The sequence below is a fragment of the Labeo rohita genome, chromosome 24 (assembly GCF_022985175.1).
Source record: "Labeo rohita strain BAU-BD-2019 chromosome 24, IGBB_LRoh.1.0, whole genome shotgun sequence".
In the NCBI taxonomy this organism is placed as follows: Eukaryota; Metazoa; Chordata; class Actinopteri; order Cypriniformes; family Cyprinidae; genus Labeo; species Labeo rohita.
The window spans coordinates 14,211,924-14,228,339 of NC_066892.1; the positions used below are offsets into that span (position 1 = coordinate 14,211,924).

At 35.3% G+C, this 16,416-nt stretch overlaps 1 protein-coding gene across 1 annotated transcript in view; it reads left to right on the forward strand.

The window, feature by feature from the left end:
- Window positions 1–1,838: 1,838 nt before the first annotated feature.
- The window catches only part of vipr1b (vasoactive intestinal peptide receptor 1b), a 71,638-nt gene continuing 57,060 nt past the window's right edge, over window positions 1,839–16,416 (forward strand). The window contains exon 1 of the mRNA XM_051098843.1: window positions 1,839–2,219. Coding sequence (XP_050954800.1) covers window positions 2,124–2,219 — 96 coding nt within the window. The 5' untranslated portion in view covers window positions 1,839–2,123. The remainder of the gene's footprint in view (window positions 2,220–16,416) is intronic.

Here is a 16,416-nt window from a genome sequence, read left to right on the forward strand (position 1 = left end):
ACTCCCAATCAACCAGCGCCCTTTCCTTGAACATGGCACTTAACTTCAGGTTGCTCCAGCAATTATTATACAATTTAGAGAGTTAAAAATCACTTTAGATAAGATGCTTCTTGCTAATGACAAAGAAACCAAAGTTCAAATTATTTCAGACAATATTTGAATTTTTAGTCATCTAGTCTAATTTCTTCATCAAGATATCAAAGCTAAAATAATACTATAAAAATGGAAGGAATAGTTCACCCAAAAATGTGTTTCTTGCAAATTTGTTTTTGACAAACACACAGCTTTTTACTTTATAAGATGTTTATAGATGGATTGGAATCATGTGATTTCGCTTGTAACAACACCCAAAACAGTCCCAACATTATCTCATGGCCAATTTGTACGTATTTTACGAGGTGGCTAATTTGTAGGACGTGACTTGTATGATTTTGTACGACTTCTGTGATGGAAGTTTAGGGGTGGGGTTAGGTATGGTTCTTTGCAGAAATTTCGGTGAAACTGCCACCTCGTAAAATACGTACGTTTTTTCACAAATCGTCAGATCACAGATCTGTGCATAATTTGTTCATATCTTACAAGTTGGCAAATTTGAGGAATTTGTGCGAAGGACCACACCTAATCCCGCCCCTAAACTTAACCATCACAGAAATCATACAAAATCATACGAGTGAGGTCATACGAATTAGCCACCTTGTCAAAAATGCCAGTGCTTGATCTGTGCATAATTCATTCATATTTTACAAGGTGGCCAGTTCATACAAATTTGTGTGATTTTTGCTGAATTATACAAATTTTAAGAGTTCCCCAATTCGTATGAATTACCTTCCCCTAACAATGCCACTAAACCTACCAGTCACTGGGGTCTAGACAAATCGTACAAAATCAAAGGAGTGAGGTCATACGAATTTGTACAAATTAGCCACATCATAAAATATATGAATTGGTCGTTAGATAGCTTAGCATATTTCACTCCTGGATAATTGGCAGTCTGGATAATTAAAAACGTCTTGATGCATTTGTTTATTACAAACACTCAGCTTGTGGATTACTTGTGAATTATTATCAGCTGTTTGGACTCCCATTTTAACGGCACCCATTCATTGCAGAGGACTGGTGAGCAAGTGATGTAATGTTAATTTCTCTAAATCTGTTCTGATACAAACAAACAAACTCATCTACATCTTGGATGGCCTGAGAGCGAATACGAAGAGTTCAGATGCAAAACCAGCTAAATCCATCTGACGTTTTTCTTTAAAATGAGCATTTCTTTCTGGCTACTTTGTATAGGTTTCTATGTAAGTACTGGCACTTCTGATTTGGCTGAGGCTGGAATTTAGCGAGTTTGAAGTAAAAGTATTTGATGGATGTATAATATGTGTCAGGAGCATTCGCTCAGTATCATTATCTCATTTTAGACCGAGATGGCTTTTAGCTGGTTTTTACTCTTCTATGAAGAGTTCATCTGAACTCCTAATACATTCTCAGGAATTTTTCACCTAAGGTAAACTAATTCCTTTAACGAACTTAAATTAATGATGGAATTATGAAAATGTCCCACTCCTCTTTTTTTTTTCTCTATTTACCTAAAACATTTTGAAATATGAAATATTATTATTCTTCTTAATTCTTAAAGAGAGGATCTTCTGTATGTTGTATTCTGTGGTTATACAACAATTTCATCAAATGGCATCCTTCTGTTAACCAAACAAGCTCACGTAGTCATTTTCTGCAGCCAGGTGTTCACAAAGAGCAGAGACCTTGAAATTTCAGCTATTGCTTTCGCACCAACGCGACAAAGACACTCGTAAGCCGATGACGAACAGCAGTGATGCAGTCTTGAGTGTATTGTCAATATCTTGCAAGTAGTGAAGCTGTAAAGCTCCTCTCGTGGTCTGACTGTGATTCGCTCATTGGTCGCTGAACTGTCAGCAGCTCGAGCAACGAAATGAGCCACTCACCCCGAGGACTGCTCACTCACGGCTCTTATGATGTTCCCTCATCTGAACTTACGTTTCGTTCCTCTGTCAACACCGTGTCCGACGAGACAGTTTGACTGAGTTTACTTCTGCGCGCTTGTAAGAAAAGCATAAGTAACTTTACGGATTGTAAAGTTTTATTCCATGATAAACGAACATTTACGGGGGGAAACAACAGCTGCGATGGACGCCACAAAATTGGTTTTATTGGTTTCAACACTGAGCTCTTTGTTTTCTCCGGTAAGTATTTGTTTTAAATAGCATATACAGTTATTAGTTGGGCTTGTTGTTTCATTGCGGTCAGTATGAGGTAGTGTTGGCGTGTTTACATGTTTTAATTCATATTAAAGATGTTTGATTATAAGCATATTTATTATTTAGTAAAAAGAAATTGGACTAGAAAACCACCGAGAAGTTGGATGCTGAGACTAAATGCAATGAAGGAACAGCGTCTTTTACTTTTTAAAGGCATGATAATGTGGACTTTAGCAAGTTATTTATAATGTCCATAACATGTAAGATACCTGTTATCATTTTTCTGTTAAATGTATTAAAATAGGCTACTTTTTAACCTTTTAGAAGGGGTTAGAGCACCTGTACTGATAGCGAGGAATCACTGAGGTAAATTGAATTCAGTCATTTACGCGTCAATAAGAAACTTTTTTTTTTTAACCACGCGAGGTTATGACATTAGTTTATATTAGTTCCATATCCTATATTCGTCTGATTTATTGATTTTTACGCATTTTATTGACTAGCACCTCCCCGTACATTAATCTCAACGAATGCTTATTCTTTGCACTTTGTGTATAAAAATCTCCTCAAATGGGTTTCCACAGGAACTTTTTTTCAAAAACCTGTTATTATGATAAATTATTATGATGATTGTTGCTATCTATGTATGTATCTATCATCTATATCTATCTATCTCATATTAATGTATTTTCAAAGTGTTTCATAATTGTATTTTTAGTAATTTATTACTTTTTTAATATTAGATGGTTTACACAGGTTTAACAGCTTGATTGCTCAATTAATTTGATTTCTCTCATGACCATCTAAACAGATTCTGTGATGATTCTATCTGTCTATCTATCTTTCTATTTATCTATCTATCTACATGCAGAATTCATACTGTGAAGTCATGAGATTTACACATTTTCTTATTAACAGACTAAATAGTCACTTTGCAAAACCAGAAAAACCCAAAAACCAGAATGTCGTACAGTTCTGGTTCATCTATAACACACATGGCAATTGTAACCTGAAGCATTCGCTGACAGTGTAAATCATACACTTTAGTGTTCACAAAAGCCTCTTATCTGCACTTTTAACACACTTCACCCTCTTGAATCACTGATAAAGACCACAGTGGTCTGCCACTCTTACCATCGCTAGATGTCACAAGCTGAATGTAGACATTTTGGAACTGACTCAGGAATTAAATGTACCAAACATCAGCTAAAAGCATCCTTTAGGAGACATTTTTGCTGCTATCTATTTCAGCAAAAATGGGAATTCATGTTGACTGTGGGATGTTTCACAATGGAGAAAAGCAGCACACTTGATTCAGAGCAGCTGGCTACAGTGTAACATGCATCAAAGTGTAGTTTAAAATGCATTTGTTTCAGTTTAGACAGATTGTCAGCATGTAATTGAGCTGTGTTATATAACAAGCTAACCTTTGGAGGACTGTAGTGTTTTGATTAAGCTTTGTGCTTTGCTTTATTCAGGACAGATAGTTGGCATCACCTTAGCTTCCTGTTCTTATCAGCTGTTCAACATTTGAAATGAAACTTGTTGAGCTGTTTTTGTATGGTATGGATGGTATTTGCTACCGCCTTCTATACTAATTTACTTTATTCTAAGGTCAACAAGCTTTTAATGGAGCTTGTTTTGAAACTAATCTTGACACTCAGCTTCACTGAAGATAAATGTATGTGTGCTTCACACTTACTCTGAATTCTAATAATGCTGGAGGGAAGAAAAGAAATCAATCTTTATGTTTTCAAACTATAGATAAGCTTGTGTTTAAGAAGCAACTACTGTAGCCTAATCAGCTGCAATACAATTACAGGCTTGTAATTACTTAAAGCAGAGCTATTCCATTGAGATACTATTATAGTTTTAATTAATATTTTGAATTAGTTTTTATTAGTATTTTAGTTTTAGTTAAAGTCATATTTATTTTTTAATGTTTACATACACTACCAGTCAAAAGTTTTTGAACAGTAAGACTTATGTTTTTTAAAGAAGTCTCTTCTGCTTACCAAGCCTGTACTTTTTCCCAAAGTATCTGGACTATTTAAAGTAACTGTTTTCTATTTGAATATATTTTAAAATGTAATTTATTCCTGTGATCAAAGGTAAATTTTCAGCATCATTACTCCAGTCTTCAGTATCACATCCTTCAGAAATCATTCTAATATGCTGATTTGCTAATTTGATTTTTTTGGGGGTAAAGAAATTATAGAAATGAATACTTTTATTTAGCAAGGATGCTTAAATTTATCAAAAGTGATGATAAAGACAAAATATTTCTATTTCAGATAAATGCTGTTCTTCTGAACTTTCTATGCTTCAAAGAAACCTGAAACCTGTTTTCGACATAATGATAATAATAACAAATGTTTTTTGAGCAGCAAGTCTGAATATTAGTATGATTTCTGAAGGATCATGTGACTGGAGTAATGATGCTAAACATTCAGCTTTGAAATCACAAAAATAAATTACATTTTAAAATATATTCAAATAGAAATCTGTTTTTGCAGGCTTGGTGAGCAGAAGAGACTTCTTTAAAAAAAAAAAAACAACAACTTTTGACTGGTTATTAATTTTTATTTTAGTTTTAATTATTGCAGTAGATCATGATAAACTAAATGAAAATGAGAAATTTTGAATTCTGCCTTGGGAAGTTGCATGAACCTGGCTACTTTTTCCTCGCCGGATCACCAGTCTGTGAAGTCAAGTGTGAGATTATCAAATTTCCACTTTCCTCATAGAATTTAACTCTGCTTAAAGTACATATTATGTAAAATTGGGTCTAAAATAAGATGTAAGACTCTTTTTGAAGACTTTCCTGGCAAGGTATCAGGAAATGTTTCTAAAAATCTCTATGCCTAAAAGATTGACTCAAAAAATATTATTGCTTTCAATTGCAGTTGCTCATCTTTGTCAAGAAAATGGCCGTTAGGAAACAAACAAGGAGTTTCACAGCTGGAAATGAGTATGCGTCATGATAATGAGGTTTTGATTCAGCATGCAACATTTCTGTTGCAAAACTATGCCTTCTTATTTGCTCCCAAAAAGGAACATGTTTTGATATAATCAAAAGTTCTAGAATTAAATTTTAATAAAAGTGTTCTCTTAGGTAGCCTTTTTGCACTCAAATTCAGTCGTTTCTGCACACAGTACGAAACAAACGCTTGAGGCAGCAGACTGTGTGTGTGAAGAAGGTATTCCAGACAGATTATAAGAGCTGCTCACTCTCTGAAGAACTAGTGCTGGAACTTAAGAGAAAGTAGATTTAGATTTTCTCAAGTCCTCTGGCTGCAGCGTCTGTTCACACCCACTCCCAAAGCCCATAATGCACTTCTGTCCACCTCACTTACTCATGAAGAATAGATGTCCTTCATCTGTGTTCTGTATAACCCGCTATATTTATAGCACTGTTCAGGTGTGAAATAAAAAAGCTTAGGGTTCCTCACTCACTTAAAGTTTCATGTTTTTCAGATTGTCATGTAGCTCAGCAAGGCAATTGGTGTTTGAATTTTTCCCCTGCACCCTCATTTAGTCTACTAATACAGTCCAGTTGAAGAAGTGAATGAAAATGACAGAGTGAATTCAGATACTGAGTTTCCTGGAAGGAAAGGCGCTTTTGCATAATTTGTGCTTGCTTTTTAATAATCATTAAGAAGTTACTGGCAACTCCAGTAATGAAAAGAACTCTGTCATGGAAACTAATTAAACTATTTAATAATCAATTAAAAAGAAATTTATACCTGTATGATATTACGCTGTACTCACGTTGGACCAGCGGCTTGAATGGATGATTCAACTGCGGGCTGCATCTTCTGGTGAGAAGTGAATTTTGGGTCTTTGTACACTCATTGACAATATCGAGTGAGCGCACTCAATATCGTCCACTATGGTTTCAGACACGACTACGAATGGCTGTCCCTTCAGATAGTGCCCTGTTTAAGAGTATGATTGTGATTTTGCACACAGCCAATAATCAAGCCAAAAATCAATATATCATTTGAGAAACTGATGCATAATTTGAGAAAATTATTAATTAAACAATCAGTTATAAAGTGGATAAAGAATTGGAAGAATCAATAGTTTGATAAACAAATAATTCTATCTATAGGCCGTCGTTCATTAATTCATTCATTCATTCACTCACTGACTCACTCATCTGCATATGGTCTGTAGATCTATCTATCTATCTATCATTGTCATTCATTCATTCATTCATTAATCTGCATGTGATTATCTATCTTTCTATCTGTCTATCATTGTCATTCATTCATCTGCATGTGATCTATCATTGTCATTCATTCATTCATTCACTTATCTGCATGTGATCTGTCTATCTATCTATCCATCTATCGTCATTCATTCAGTCATTCATTCGTTCATTCACTCATCTGCATGTGATCTATCTATCTGTATCTATCATTGTCATTCATTCATATATATTCATCATTGTCATTCATTCATATCTATCTATATATCTATCTATCTATCTATCATTGTCATTCATTCATATCTATCTATATATCTATCTATCTATCTATCATTGTCATTCATTCATATCTATCTATCATTGTCATTCATTTATTCTTTCATTCATTCATTCACTCACTCATTCACCCATCTGCATGTGATCTATCTATCTATCTATCTATCTATCTATCTATCTATCTATCTATCATTGTCATTCATTCATATCTATCTATCATTGTCATTCATTCATTCATTCTTACTCATCTGCATGTGATCTATCTCTCTATCATTGTCATTCATTTATTCATATCTATCTATCTATCTATCATTGTCATTCATTCATTTATTCACTTACTCATCTGCATGTGATCTATCTCTCTATCATTGTCATTCATTCATTCATCTATCTATCTATCATTGTCATTCATTCATTTATTCTATCATCTGCATCTGTCATTCATTCATTCATATCTCTCTCTATCTATCTATCTATCTATCTATCTATCATCGTCATTCATTCATTCATTAATTAATTCATATCTATCTATCATCATTGTCATTCATTCATATCTATCTATCTATCATTGTCATTCATTCTTTCTTTCATTCATTCACTCATTCATCCATCTGCATGTGATTATCTCTCTATCATTGTCATTCATTCATTCATTCATATCTCGCTATCTATCTATCTATCATCGTTATTCATTTATTCATATCTATCTATCTATCTATCTATCATCATTGTCATTCATTCATATCTATCTATCTATCTATCTATCATTCATTCATTCATTCATTCATATCTATCTATCTATCTATCTATCTATCTATCTATCTATCTATCTATCTATCTATCATTCATTCATTTATCTATCTATTGTCTGTCTGTCTGTCCATCATTCATTCATTCATCCATCCACATATGATATTGTTGGTTTGGTCTTGTCTAGTCTGCTTTGTTGACATATTTTCTGTGCCTATAAAGGTTGTGTTAGTGTGAAATCGTTTAAACAGCTGCTGGAAACTCCCCTGAATGCTGGTGTCATGCTTCGTTTGTATACAAAAGTTTTATAGTAGGAAAACCTGACATGTTGTTATTATGTAGTGGTCGAGGGCCCACAGTGGAATGGAGCAGCAGAAAATTCCCCAAAAGCTTCTCTTATCTAAATTCCTGGTGTGAGAGAGCACAGATGTGCTTGCAGGAAGTTTATGGTTGTCTCTGGGGTGGTCATTTATGACTCTGCTCTGCATAGTCTGCTGATTGATTAACTTGGGGGACTGACTTACAGCAATAGTCTGAGTGTGCAACAGATGTATTTCCTGTTTATTCAGGTTTTATATACTCTTCCCCGTCTCTTCTTCACACATAAATAGTATAGTTCTGAGCTTCTTGCCAGCAACAATATTTTTGTTGTCAGCAGAGTACAAAACAAGCACAGTACAAAACAACACAGTCACGCTGAATACCTGTATAGAAACCTGCATGTTACAAACCAGCAGCCGTTGCATGAGTCCAAAATCACGGAGCTGGATCTCAGCATGCAGTGATGGTCAGAATTAGGAAAACGGCAGCAGAGGTTGGCTTTTGATTTTCAAGTGATTGAGCTGTGACCACTTACGAGATGGGCTGATCAGTGTTACATCCACTGATGTGTGTAGACCAGTGTTTCTGTTGTTATACTTTCAATGTCAATGGCCTTGTTAGCTTCCCTTGTGAGGTGAGATTTATCAAAATCACTCCAGTTAACCTTCCAGCAAAAATCAAGTGCAGTTTTAGACATCTATCTATCTATCTATCTATACTCTCATAATGGTATGATAATAAAACAATCTTGTGGCAAACATGAACATGGAAATATTTTGTCTGTTTTAACCTATTGTTTACCATATTTCTACGTTTTATCAGTACCATGTGGGTTTTGGTTCTTTTGCTGTTATAGGCTGTAAGTGCCTTTAAAATAACTGAAACATATTAAATAAGGCTTTTTTGGAGGCTCAAAATCCTGCGAAATTCTGTTTTATTTCCAGGTTTATTTCTAAGTCCCTCATCTTTAGTAGAAGTGTGTTTATGTATTTATTTTATTATTTATTATATAATTTTAATTGCTTGAAAAATGCTAAATGGAACCTCACAGATTATGAAAAAAAACAACCCGCAACTCTTTCTTTTAACGGATAAAATGTTTTTTCTTTTCTTTTTTCTTTTTCTGTGGAGACTCGTGGGAGTGCTCACCCTCAAAATGTACATTTAGCAGATCATCTAAGAAATTAGAGGACAAAAACATTAACTAAACTAATGGAGAAGCTTTGATGCACTGGCCTATGATTTCAATAAAAAAAAAAATAAACATCTCAGTGTGGGCAGGAGAAGATTTTCAACCTTGAGGATGAAACTGAATGAATGCATACCCAGGATTCAAAAAGGAATCGTCTGCAAGATGTTTCTTTTTAAAAAGGTATTTTCTTTCTATTCGTTTTCCTATTCGTCAAAGGTATTTATTACGTCAGAGTTCTCTCAGCTTTTAAAACTATCACAAAGAAAAGCATTGCTTTTTAATGGCTTCATCAGGACTATATGGAAAAATCATTTAAAATAGCTTATATTAGTCTATTGTTTGACTGGAGGTCTCATCTCATGTGAGTGTAATATACTATACACCTTTACCTAAATGCAGTATGAAAGGAGTTGATTGAAAAAGACTGGAACCCAAACTAACCACGGAAATAGAAAGGTTTTTTTCTTTTATAGTTATCAGACATAGTTTTTCAAGTGCTTATTGTTAATCACATTTATGGTTATAGAGCTGTTTCCTCTTGATTAAGTTCTGACTAACGGAGATTGTAATGTTAATTGCAGGTTATTTTTTTGATAAGGTTGATTTATAGACAAAGCCAAAAACAAGTTTTTTTTTTAATTTCAAAAAATTTAAAATGTTCTTGACAAATTAATTTTACAAATGTGTGTGTGTGACAAATCAGGGCACGAATTTGTATAATGACATGGGTATGACATAGGTATTACAAGGAGATGGTGAAATATGAGGACATTCTGAGTGTCTCCATAATTCAAAAGGCTTATAAATCATACAGGGGTATGTTTCCCGTACAACGACGTAACTCGCTGATTAAGCTCCATAGTACGATGCATTGTTGTGGGAACTAGCTTGTCACGACTGTTTCCCGAACTTCTGCTATTTAACTGATTATAGATCTCTAAAATGCAGCTGTATTGAACATGGCACCTTATTACTAATTTACTATTTTTTGTTCCCTGTCATTTTGCTCTATTTGATGTTTTATTTTACAAACCTGTGTGTGTATTTGAATTCATGACCAGTCATGAATGCAGAAATACAAGTATTTCAATCCAATGTTCACATATCCCACAGTTTATAATGAGTACAGTTCATCTAAATCAGGGGTGTCAAACTCAGTTCCTGGAGGGCCGCAACCCTGCAGAGTTTTGTTCCATCTTTGCTCCAACACACATACTATGCAGTTTTCAATTAAGCCTGAAGGGCTTGATTAGTTGGATCAGGTGTGTTTAATTAGGGTTGCATCTAAACTCTGTAGGGCTACAGCCCTCCGGGACTGTAGTGATCTAAATGTTGAAAATATAAAAGAAGTGATTGGCCTTTTTGTTTGAGAAGTAAAACTACATAACTTGTCAACTGTCAATCTGCACTTTAACTTGAAAGGCACTGAAATGTAATTTGATGTAATTCCAATGTAATTTGATATTCCTGTTCTCCTTAACTACTGTATTATTACTTATAAGAAATAGTTCACTGACAGCACAGTACCGCTGTCAAAATACTGTTAAGTATTCCCAAATAGTAATGATTTTGAAATATGCAGCATAATGGCTTCTCTGCCGTCAGCAAAGTAACAAACTGAATTGTGTGGATGCATAAAGCTGGAGTTTATAAACACTGCAGATCACCCATATGGATGGCATATGGCCTGTTTGTGTTTTCTCTCACCAAGAGTGAAGCATCAATCCAGAAAGTATTTTAACATCCAAACAATTCCACACATCACCTTTAAGTTGTAAAAGAATCTGTGTTTCTCAGCCAGCTCTGTAACCCTACGCTAGACAGTTTTAAGGAACATCTGCTTGCCAATTTGCCGTTTGTTACTTTCTCGCTATGTGCAGAATCTGCTGCTGCTGCTGTCTGCATTTACACTAACAAGCTTGAGCAGAGCGCCCCTGTTATCTGGCTCAGGAACGAGCAGCGCAGGTTCGTCCCAGAGGTCAGCAGATGTTCTGATAAGTCAGCTGAGGCATAGGACTTCATTATTCAGCTTAGCTGTGTGTGTGTGTGTGTGTGAATCAGCCCTGCTTGCTGTGTTTAGCAGTATTAGTTGAGGATTTTGAGCTGGATCAAAGCATGCACAAACCCACAGTCATATTATTTTGATACTGACAAACTAAACAGCATGTAAGGGAAAATGTGCATCCAGCTGGCCATTATCGAAAAATAAACTGATCAAGTCTTGTACCACCCTGAAGGGGTTTATTTTGAAAAAATGATCTGCTGACTATATTTTATCTTGCTTATTTAACATCTACTTTCCAAACAAGTGGGTGGATAAAAGTGGATATAAAAAGTTAATTATTTTTATTACATGATGATGTGAGAGTAATGAAGCTAGCAAAATGATGTAGGAATTTGGTCCGTTATGTGATTTAGTCACCATTAAGAATGCCACGTTTGACCAGAATCGAGTATAGAGAGGAGCTTATTAAAGGGAACATCAGATGCCCGTTTTCCACAAGTTGTTATGATTATTTAGGTTCTTCATGAAATGTCTAAATACATTTTGGTTAAAATTCCTCAATGGTTGTGTAAAACAACACCTTTTTTACCTTGTCAAACAGCTCTGTTCACAGTGCTAGTCTGTTTAAATGATAATGAGCTACTGCTCACCCCGCCCCTCTTTTTTGTGTTTTGTTTATTCGGTGGTGCATTACCATCAAAAACAAAACAATTCCAGATGAAAATGAAGACTTTTATGTTCACTTTTATATCCAACTATAAAACACCTGCATTGTTTACGAGACGTTGTTGCAACAGCTGCTCGAGTGCGGAGAAAATGGCGGACAGCATACAACTGGCTGAGGGCGGGAATATGCAAATATGGGACAGTCCGTCAGCGGTCATGGGCGGGGCTTGAGCAGTATGACATCATACTGCTCAGAAAATCAAAGGAGCTTGTTAATTGAGACTATTTAGGTTTTGGGGGATAAAAAAAAGTGAATAGATTTTTATCGTTGTGGGTGGTTGTGTCCTTGCATTTATATGCAAACACTGTGTAAAAGTGAATTTTGCATACAATGTCCCATTTTTAATTGCTTTAACTAATCTAATAATTACACTCTAAAAAATGCTGGTTTAAAAACAACCCAACTTGGGTTATTTGTCAACCCAGTGCTGGGTAAATATTGGACAGAACACATGCTGGGTGAAAAAAAAAAAAAAAAAAAAAAAAAAAATATCACACAGAATTACTTGAGGCAACAGCAATAATCAAAAGATGAACATTTCGTTGCCTTAGAGTTATAAGGGCACTTTTTTAGATATTGAGCTTGAAAGTTTTTGCATTCCATAGACTTCTGTAGATAGAACCATTTTTGTTTTCTAAAAAGAGGCCCAACATGTACACAGCATTTAAAAAAAAAAAAAAACACAAAATCACAAAAATGTCAGAACCTTATAATTCTAAGGTCATGACTTATTAATAAGAAAGAACATCCATAGACAAAAATATAAGACAAATTAAATTAATTTGAATACAGAATAATTTACAGTATTACATTCTAAAATGCTGGGTTCAGCCTGTTTTTATTGGGTTGTTTTTAATATTTTTACCGAGGTGCTGGGTAGTTTTTCTGCATTCTAAAAAATGCTGGGATAGTCTTTTTACCCAGATGCCGGGTTCAGCTTGTTGGGTAATTTTATTGGGTTGTTTTTAACAGTTTTTACTGTAACTAAGCTTCTGGGTCATTTTTAATGCCTAGTTATTTTTCTACCCAACCACTGGGCTGAGCCTGTCTCTGACGAAACATCCCAGCTGCTAAGATACAGTCAGAGAGCAGTTTTCAGCGCCACCGATTTGGTGCACTTCTTCAGCGAAATAAAAGTTTGTATACGTTTTATTTCATTTGGAAAGTCTTTACTGTGATGTAAATTATATTATTTTACACAACGCAACATACAAGGACAACATATCAGTCAGCTGCGTCAGCAGCAGTTAATCGTTTCGCATGATGGAAATGCCTTTTGCCTTGCATAACAACTGAGGTTCATAGTTCCCCCAGTGAACAGCAGCCCATTACCAGCTCAGATTTCAGCTACATACTAGCACAAGAATTACCACTGTTTCAGTGAAAAGTGATTACAGAGAACTAAATTAAAATGCTACTTTTAAATGTTACTGTACGTTTAAAGGTTTCCTCAATTTTTAAAAGTCAACTTATCACCTTTTAGAGTGAACCCAAAATTTTTAGAGTGCAGAAAAACTACCCAGCACCTGGGTAAAAATATTACAAACAACCCAGTAAAATGACCCAACAGGCTGAACCCAGCATTTGGGTTAAAGAAATAACCCAGCATTTTTTAGAGTGTAGATTGTCTAGTAGTAACACAAATATGGACTAGATTATCAATGAAAATAGCATGTATTTTTATGTATTTTTTCTATACTGAGAAACTTGAAAAGTCTTGAGACCTCTCTTTCTTTTTTTTTTTTCTTTCTTTCTTTCATTTAATACGATATAATTTATTTTATTATACAGTGAACCAGGTATCTAATCTGATCTGATCTATAATATTGCAGTACTTTTTTCCCCTGGTATGCTTCTCATTTGGTGTGCAAATGAGAAGCTGTGTGGTTGCTGTTCTGTCACCAAGGTCTAGGTCTGAGTCACCGCGTGGTCATTGTTTAAGGATCAAGCCCTCGCCCTTCTGTCTCTTTCTCTCAAATGGCACTGCACGGCTGACATTAAATACACAGATCAATATCACCCATAAAGACTGTTTTAAAATTCTTAGGAAGAATATACTCTTTTATCAAAGCTAAAAGAGAAGTGTTGACAGCAGAGCCACCTTCACAGACTGACTTCTTTAATTTTCTCCATTGCTGGAAAAAAAAAAAAAAACATCTTAAACTACTCCGAGTGGTTTTCTGGTCTTGTTGACCAGGCTGGGAGACCAGCTACCTTAAACCAGTGTAGCCTAGACTTATCCAGTGAGTGATGGATTATGCGGTGATATTTTTGGAAATAAGCCTTTTGAGAAAAAAAAAATGTTTAAAAACACAAGGCTTCGACCAGCTTAGACCCACTATCATGTTCCAAAACCTAAGCTGGATTTTCCAGCTTGGAATCCACTTACATATTTGAACTCTCGCAAATAAGTTGAGCCTAAACACAAATATGCGAAGCTGAGTGTCCGCACTTCGCCAGGAATGCATCAGAGATCGCCCCATGGCCTGACCCGCCGCTTTATTAGGTCGGTTTCACACGCAACGGACCCTGCACCTGATGAGTACGCCAATGCAGAGTAAAGAGGAATGCTCCTCCATTATCTGATGTAACTCTGAGAAGAAATATTTGCAGAAGTTTGGCAGATTTATTACCAAACGAATAGCACACTGTTATTGTAATTTAGGCAAATGATTGTAAACAACCTCTAAATGGCTTCTTTGTCCTCAGATGGAGAAGCTCCATAGAAACGTATCTAATGTAAATGTGCATTTTAAATTATTTCCAGGAACCAAATGATGATACGAATCTCGACTAGCGCATTTTAGACTTGGAAGGCAATTATTAACTGAAGATTACTACTTTTTTAGTGTTGTTCCAAGTGTTTGTGTGTGTGTGTGTGTGTGTACTCTTTTCTTCCACTCCTACTTTAACAGTGTTTTAAGCCACGCGAGGTCAGATGATGCAATAAAAAGTGTGATGGAATCTTCTGCTGGTGGAGATTATAGCTGCACGCATGGCTGATGATGGCAGAGAAGCAGCCTCTCACTGAGCTCACCCTATTATCCATGCACCAAAGTACCAGAGACTGACAGCTGAAACTGAGTAAAAATAGCGCCTGTATTTTCAGCATCATTTCCGCTGCTCTTCTCCTAAACATTTATCATAAAATGCAGCTCCATCATTTAGGTGTTACTGAAAGTGACACAGCAAGTGTAGACTTCATTATAAGGCTTCTCTTTGAGATGTTTTGAAATAGTGATGTACTTTTTGTGGATTTTCACTTAAACTGTAATGTGGCCAGTAGAATTCATCTAGATCTAAAAGAGCCCATGAAATCAACTTTTTCCTTGAGCCCATTGAGTTTTAACAGACCCTCTAAAGCGTGCAGTGAGTTTGGTGGGGGGTAATTGAGAATGTCAAGTGAGAGGAGGCAATGCCTGATTGGATATGACTGGTTATGATCGGCTGTGATTGGTTCATGCGATAAATCCCACCTCTTGTGTTTTTGTGAGATCATTGAATCTGATTAGACCGTTAGCATCTTGCTCAAAAATGACCAAAGAGTTTCAATATTTCTCCTATTTAAAACTTAACTCTTCTGTAGTTACATTGTGTACAAAGACCGACGGAAAATGAAAAGAACTTTTCATTAAAAGAGAAGTCCACTTCCAGTACAACAATTCACAAATAATTTACTCACCCCCTTGTCATCCAAGATGTTCATGTCTTTCTGTCTTCAGTTGTGAAGAAATTATGGTTTTTGAGGAAAACATTTCAAGATTTTTCTCCATATAATGGACTTAATTGGTGCCCCGATTTTGAACTTCCAAAATGTAGTTTAAATGCGGCTTCAAAGGGCTCTAAACGATCCCAGCTGAGAAAGAAGGGTCTTATTTAGCGAAACGGTCATTTTTTTTCGAAAAATAAAATTTGTAAACAAGACAAAACTATAATGCTATAAGAAACAGAAAAGATTAATTCATTGTTTACCTGGGTCTTTTTATTCTATGATTAGTTCACCTCACCTCTTATCTGACAAGTTTTCGGGTTTGAGTCGTTCGTTCATCACGTGACAGCCCCGTAAGATGAACGAACGACTCGAAAAACCCGAAGACTCGAAACAGGTGAACTAGTACAGAACCTAATAGGATGTTGTGCATGCGCGACTGAACGAATCACTCCCAGAGACGACTCGTTCTTCCCGAGTCACATTAAAGATTCGTTCAAAATAAAAGAATCGTTCAAGAACGACCCATCACTAATTCGTAGCATCGTGGACATGCATCCCAGAGCCTGTGCTACACAAGCTTTTGTGCTTAAAAAGTATACAAATTTTAATTTTCCGAAAAAAATTACCCAACTGTTTAACTCTAGGGGAGTTAGAAAATGAGCCTATTTTCAAAAAAAGTGTAGTCCTTTAAGACTAATTAAAAAAAGCAAGTAAACAACTCACTCAGATATAACCACTTTGTTATAGCAAACACATTTTAAGTACATTTTACTGCTGCTGCTCTGTACAATCTATTTACTATTGACCTTAACATTCATAAGAGAAATTAAGTAAATAACGTTACATAATGATATATCATTTCACTCATTTTCACACCAGAATTAAGTAAAATCTACTTGACCAAGTTAAGTAAATTTAACAAAGAAAGTAAATAACTTAAGGCTTAAGTAACTCAAAGCTTACCCTGGCAATACTTTGATTTTACT